At 42.4% G+C, this 6,804-nt stretch overlaps 1 protein-coding gene across 2 annotated transcripts in view; it reads left to right on the top strand.

Annotated features, from left to right (window-relative positions):
- si:dkey-6n21.12 (schwannomin-interacting protein 1) overlaps positions 1-5,086 on the top strand; it is a 10,745-nt gene extending 5,659 nt beyond the window's left edge. For both annotated transcript variants that reach the window (XM_032544487.1, XM_032544486.1), the window contains exons 4-7: positions 393-504; positions 1,186-1,311; positions 1,645-1,762; positions 2,337-5,086. In XM_032544487.1, coding sequence (XP_032400378.1) covers positions 393-504; positions 1,186-1,311; positions 1,645-1,762; positions 2,337-2,437 — 457 coding nt within the window. In that variant the 3' untranslated portion in view covers positions 2,438-5,086. The remainder of the gene's footprint in view (positions 1-392; positions 505-1,185; positions 1,312-1,644; positions 1,763-2,336) is intronic.
- Positions 5,087-6,804: the final 1,718 nt, after the last annotated feature.

The following is a 6,804-nucleotide window of genomic DNA, read 5'->3' as shown; positions in this document are numbered from 1 at the left end:
CAGCTCCGACTGGGGGATCCCGAGGCGTTCCCAGGCCAGATTGAAGATATAATCTCTCCACCTTCCCCAAGGACTCCTCCCACCTTCAGCATAATATGTCCCTTTTAAGTCTCTTGTGAATGGAATTGTTTTAATTTTTTTCAATTAATTTTTTTAGTGTCTGTATTTTGTGGTATTTATCTGTATTGTGTCTATTGTTAATTGAGTTTTTAGTGTCTGTATATTCTCTGATGTATGTTTGTTATTGGGCCCACTCTGAAAAGCTTTTAGTAGCTTATTTGGGTTCCGCCTTTTCACGCGGCCTACATATGATTATTGTACTTTGTGAAATGGTGTTTTATTGTTAGGAAGATGACGTGTGAATAATAGACTGTCTGTTGTGTGTCCTCCAGCCTGCAGACCCAGATGAATCTTCAGCTCTGCTTCATCAACGACAGTGAAAGTGAAGAGGAGGAGGACGAGAAGCAGGGAGAGACCAGTCAGAAGGAAAGCAGCACCACACGGGTAAAGGCCAATGTATGCTTCTGCGTTAAATCCACGCCGTGGGTACATTCATGTCCAGCAGGTACTTGGAAATACAGAAGTAGGGCTGTAAATGATGCTGAATAAATAAAAACATTGATTTACACATTTGCTATTTATGAGGGTGTCCAAACACTTCACTGTGTGACCACTAGCGGCTTGTCAACAGTGCAGTTACTTTTCCACGCCCTGGTAGTTGTTGTGTGTGCTATTGTGTAGTTTAATAACTGTTGTTGTGTTACCACCAATTGACTTAGTCTTAAAGAAGAACACTGCAGTTTGGCAGAATTTTTGAACGTTGAATTTGTGGCGCAGCAAACCACTTCAGCCGGCGGTTCTAATGCGTACTATGAACTAGAATCCTGGCGGCGATGCAGGCCGCAACAACTGTGATTAGTCCGCTCGACTGTGGTTTGGTAAGCAGCATTGCATTTCCCTGACTCATTTCCTGGTTCTGCTTCTCCATAAACAACCTGAAATCAAGTTTCCTGCTACAAGTTTCCCACAGTGGTCAGAAAAGCACAGGAGACACTTTGTGTCTCTCACTATGACTCTGGAGCCGCCACACGCTCAGAAGCTAATCACCACCACTGTCTTTTTACCTCATGTACGTATATCCTCTCCATGTTCCTCCCGCCCCATTGTCCATCCCTGCTGATAAAGAGAGGGAGCGTTCAGGTCCATAAGAACCCTCCGCCTGCTGCCAAGCCGGAGAAACCCAAATCAAGAGGCTTCCGGAACACTCTGAGGAACCTCAGAGACCGGCTGAGAACAGACCACAAAACACTGGTGAGAGATACACTCCTCATCCTGCTTATCTCTTTCACTCCCAAACGCAGTTCATCAAAGCTCCTCTATCCTCTCCTTTCATCATTTACTCCCTCCCTTTCCTTTCATCCTTTCCTAATTCTCTCTCTTCTCCTTTTAATCCTTTCCTCATTCTCTCTCCTATCCATTCCTCCTTCTCTATCCTCTCCTTTTCTCTTCTCTTCTCCTCTCCATGCATTCTATCCTCCTCTTCTCTTCCTCCTTCTCTCACCTCCTCTCTGCTCCTGTAATCCTCTCCTTCTCTCTCCTCTCCTTGTCTCATCTCTCCTCTCCTTTTGTCTTTTCTCCTCTCAGGCTGCAGCTCGTAGTGACCCTGTAGTCCAGAGACGACACGTGGAGCGCAGTGATTTACAAAACTTCAGCATTAAGGACCTGAAAGCTCTCTGCACGTCTCTCAGCCAGACCATCCAAGGTATGTGTACACACACACACACACACACACACACACACACACACTGTTAGGAAATTTATTGCCATAAGACGACAAAGAGATCACTGGAGTCATTTGAACAAAGTTTTTACTTGCTAGCAAGGAGCCATTATGCTGCAGTGGGTACAGAAGATTGATTGACTGAAGAGCGACTTCTTCAGTTTTCACTTATACATTGAAACCCCTCCTTATTTCTCCATAGTTACCATGTCCCAAACAGCTGCACTATCTCAAAGCTCATTAAAACTCTACCTAGTGTGGGAAACTGGGGAGTGAAAGGGAAGACGTCTGGCCCAGTTCTTATGTAACCTTGGGTGCTAATATAAGTGATACAAAGAAAGAGATATTCACTTTAACAGTTACATTTTTCTAACGCGCGCACACACACACAGCAAGTACACTCAATCCAGCTGAAACATTCTTCACTGCAAAAAGAAAGTGACTTGACTTTTTTAATTCTCGGATGCACCACGCCTCTAAAGTGTTGCTATTAATTTAAAAACGGCATTTTGAACCTCCTTAATGTTTTGTTTTTTTCTCCATCTGTCCCCGTCAGACCTGAGCTCAGACCTGGTGGGCCGCCTGCAGGTGCGAGACCAGCTGAGGACGGAGCAGGACGCCATGCTGCTGGAGGTTCAGGATCTGACATCGCTGTGAGTCTGAAGTTCAGCCGTGGAGCCTGTGGCTCTGTCCCACAAAACATTTGAACAAGTGTCAAGTCTGTGAACATTGTCGTAAGTCAGACAGTGCCACAGTGGCCTCCACAAACATCTCAGTCAGTCCCTCTTGCAGTCGGGGCTGACCAGCCAATCACTGTGAAGACTGTCCCTCCCTGGAAAGGACCTTGACATTCAAGTGCTTAGTATTTTTCAATGTTATTGTCTATGTTGTGTATTTATAAGGGAAATGTTGTCTCACTAAAGGACAGTGTCCACCAGCAGTGGTGTAAAACTCGACAGGATGTCGGAACCATACAGTACGGGCAACAACTGAAACTGATTTGGACACAACACCCAGTGGATGTTGGCCTTAAAGGAACACACCAGGGTTTCCCCTATTTGTATTGCAGGCTTGGTGGCCCACCTGGCCAAAGTTGCCTCCCCCGACCAGGCCTAAACCACTGGGAATAATTTTGTAATGTGTTTTAAAGACCTTTTTTGAACTAGTTAAAGTAGGGCAGTTCGGTTGGAAAATCTCCAGTAAACTTTAGTGCGTTACTTTTTGATATTGATAAACTTCTGTTAAATTAAAGCCATTGCCAAATCATTTGCTACAAAGCTAATTAACACTATCCGCTCCACACAACTCTCTCTGTATTTCTCAGTATGGCTATGTTCAGAAGATTGTCGCCCGGTGACATTCTCACGCAGAAACTTGAGTGAAGATACCTCTTCTGAAGAGTCCATCATGTTTAACTAATCCTCCGTGTCCTCCTTTGTTACTAGCAACTGCGTGGAGGGGGGGGGGGGCACAATCTCCAGAGGCTTGCGTCATATGGATGCACAGACAGTGTTGTCATTACTTAGAATTCCTCATTGGGGAGACAAAAACTACGCACTGTAGCTTTTAGCACTAACCTAATGCAGGGCCCTGTGGTATCTGTCTTTTAGCTTTTTGAAATTCTCAATTCCGCGATTCTGTCCATGATTCTGTTATCACAGAAACTGTTGGGCTCTACATTAATGCTGCCATCAGCCTGTGACTGGCCCCTGGCCAAACACACTTGCCATCAGGCTTAACACCTTTTCTGGTGAAAACCCTGCATGCTGCCTTCTTTTGGGGAAATATGCTTGTTTCTCTACTTGCTCTGAGTCAGACGAGAGGATAAGTACCCATTTAAACTCCTGCGTGTCCACAGCAGTTTAAGGTCCGGGTGTTAGAATAATTTCCTTATCAAGAATAGACAGAGACCACTGAAGTTATATCAAAGTTCATTTTTACTTGAAAACACAAGGAGACAGTTTCCACACTACAGAACAGTACAGAAAATACCTAACTGGAAGCTCTCTACGGCTGCTTATTTATACAAAGTGAATGTTGATACAAAGTCATAACAAAGTCTATGTCAGTTTATCTCATTGGGTCTGGGAATCTCCTCTGTCGGCTCTGCCCCCAGAAACATCCGGTGCCTTTCACAAGGTCAGACGATGGCTCAATGGTTATCCTGTTTAAAGTGATCAGTATAATATGGTATTATTATGCAAACAGTTTTAATAATAATCAGAGAACAAGTATGTTTCATAATTTTTCTAACACTGAGTCATGTTAAATTCAACTTTGCAGCAAGACTGGAAGACTTACAGTGTTTAGTTCCCACCTTTACACACCACCCTGAAAGCCGTTACACGGTCCAAAACTCCAATGGGAAAAAAAGGGAAAAGAATTATTTTAATAAATTTTGCACATGAAAAATGTCTGAATTGTAAACTTCTACATTTAATTTAGTTTTTGTATATCTGGTCAGTAATGGAATCTCTCAGCCAAACTGGATGAGAGGATGGTGAGTTTGAGTTTGGATCATCATGTTTTTGTTTGTTTACTTGCCACTCAATGGCATTTTCCTGTTACCGTCACTTACATTTAAAGAGCCCTTATTATGCTTTTTTCACGTCTTTTAGTGTGTTAGTTTTTTTGTGTACAGTGTATAATTGATGTATAAACACATTTCACTCCAAATGGAGCTTTCTCTACCACAGACAGCACCTTTTTTCTCAACTTCGTGAAACGTCTCGCCCACATTCCTGTTTAAAATTCCTCAATTAGTGAATTTACAGATTGAGAAAGCCAGCCCAGTTTTTCATATGTGCTGCCCATTGGTGCTGCCTGAGCAAGCACTGCGCACCCAGTGGCTTGGTTGTATTTGATTGACCAAGCAGAACAGAGTGGGCCAGCTGACCAATCAGAGCAGAAGGTGGGCCAAGAGCTCAGACGCTCAGACGGGGCTGCAGCAATGGGCAGTATGAGAAACCTATGTTTGTTTATCATCAAACCATGTGAACCTATTCTAGTAGACCCCGAGTACAAATATGACGCTGAAAACAAGCATAAAAGGGGCTCTTTAACCATCAGGTTATTTGTCGTTGCAGTGACCTGAATCTCCATCGTAAGCGTCATTTCCCGCTTCCCAATCATTTCAATTGGAACAGCCGCTCAATACATTCTGGTAGCGTTTTGGAAGCGCCGACTTTGGAGAAGCGGGGCGTCTAGTCGCCTGCTCGTCATTTGCATAAAGTTGAATCCAGCCAAACCGCATGGCCTATTCCTGGCATGAAACGTTTTCAGTAACACATTTCGGTGAACTTTTTTATAAAGTAGAGATTGTATTACAGAAGAGCCGCCATTATGGTCAGTTTTGTAATCCGGAACCAGACGCCCACAGGTGAAGCATTCGTCCAATCAGGTGCAGCCATCCCAGTTGTAGGAGGGTGGAGCCTGTTTTCTTTGCCTGTCAGTGGTCAGTGAAGAGAAACGTATAACTAGTAGAGGCGAGCTCACTTGGGTTGGGAGGATTTTTCTGAGTACTTTTACTTTTAATACTTTAAGTACATTTTCGTGATGATACTTACATACTTTTACTTAAGCAACATTTTCAACGTAGGACTTTGACATAATAGCGTATTTTTACAGGGTGGTATTAGTACTTTTACTTAAGTAAAGGATCTGAATTCTTCTTCCACCACTGCTGCTAATTCTGCCAATCTGTCTGTTTTCTACTTTGTGTTGTTTTGTTGTCTGATGATTTCTGAAAATGTCCTTTTTATTATTAGTTATGTGTATCTTTTTGTGGACTTTTTAGGTGGAGTTGTAAAACTAAATGGGATCTTGCGTACAACAAATTAAACATTGTTTTTCACCAAACTTTTATATCTTAGGGAAGATATTTTAATCTTTATATTCAAATCAGTTAATTTTGTTTAAGTCTTGGCACATGTTTTTGATATTTTACCTTTGAACAAATACCATACACTATACAAAAATTGTTTCCTTGTTGTCTTCATAAATTCGGTATAATGTACATTCCCACAGCACTAACTCCTTTAGAACAACATGTTATCCTCCACACTCTGCTGCTATGGAGTAACTGCCATTTTTTTTTCGCTGTTAAACTACTGTCACTAAAACTCAAACACGTTCCGCACATTTGTATGTTCCTCGTTGCTAGTAAACTGTTGGCGTGAAACATCAGGAAGTGTTGAGTTTACAGTAGCTTTACACAGATGTCACAAAAAGGGCGGGGCAGAAGCTAATTGAACAATTGAATTATGTTGTATTTACCATGTGAATCTTTTATAGTACAGTTAATTCAACCCTGTCTCCTAAAACAAACTAAATTGAATAAAACTGGATTCAATTTCGAGGAAAACGCATTTTCTCCCAGATGGGGATTGTTTCAACTAAAAATTGTACAAAATATGTGTCTCTATTACGTCGCCCGTAGGTTTCTGAAGAGATTCCTATTGGTAGATGTTAGATTGGATCCTCTAGACTTGTCGACATCATAGGACGTACCTAGTGGTCTGTTGGCCTCTGATTGGCTTACCAAGGTATTCTTACCCTAACCAATCTCCCCTTCCTCATGCCTAAACCTAAGCTCATTGCCATGTCTAGGGGATCCGATCTAGCATTTACCCAAAAGGAAGCTCAAAGCGGGCAGCTTCTTTAAGCCTGGATATAATAAAAATGGGTGAGTTAAATAAAAATTCACCCTTCCCCTAACCCAGGCTGTAAACACGATATTTTTTTGGGGAAAGTTGGGCATTTTAACATGGGGGTCTGTGGGGATTACTAGTGTGTTCCATTAGTACTCGGACGTCCCCGTAAATCTGGATTTCAGAGTTGGGAACTCGGATAACCTCACAGTACCCCGAGCTCAAAATCCAAGATGGCTGCCCCGCACATCAACCGTAATAAAAGCAGTAGTAATATACAGTTTATTAGCCCTTCTGTTGTATTTGTGGATTTTGAGGGAAAAACATTTCCCTCAAAACGTGAACAAGCAGTTTAGTTGTATAGGACTTTTTAGG

Source organism: Etheostoma spectabile, chromosome 19 (genome assembly GCF_008692095.1).
Source record: "Etheostoma spectabile isolate EspeVRDwgs_2016 chromosome 19, UIUC_Espe_1.0, whole genome shotgun sequence".
NCBI lineage: Eukaryota > Metazoa > Chordata > Actinopteri > Perciformes > Percidae > Etheostoma > Etheostoma spectabile.
This window is presented reverse-complemented; position numbering and strand designations above follow the sequence as displayed.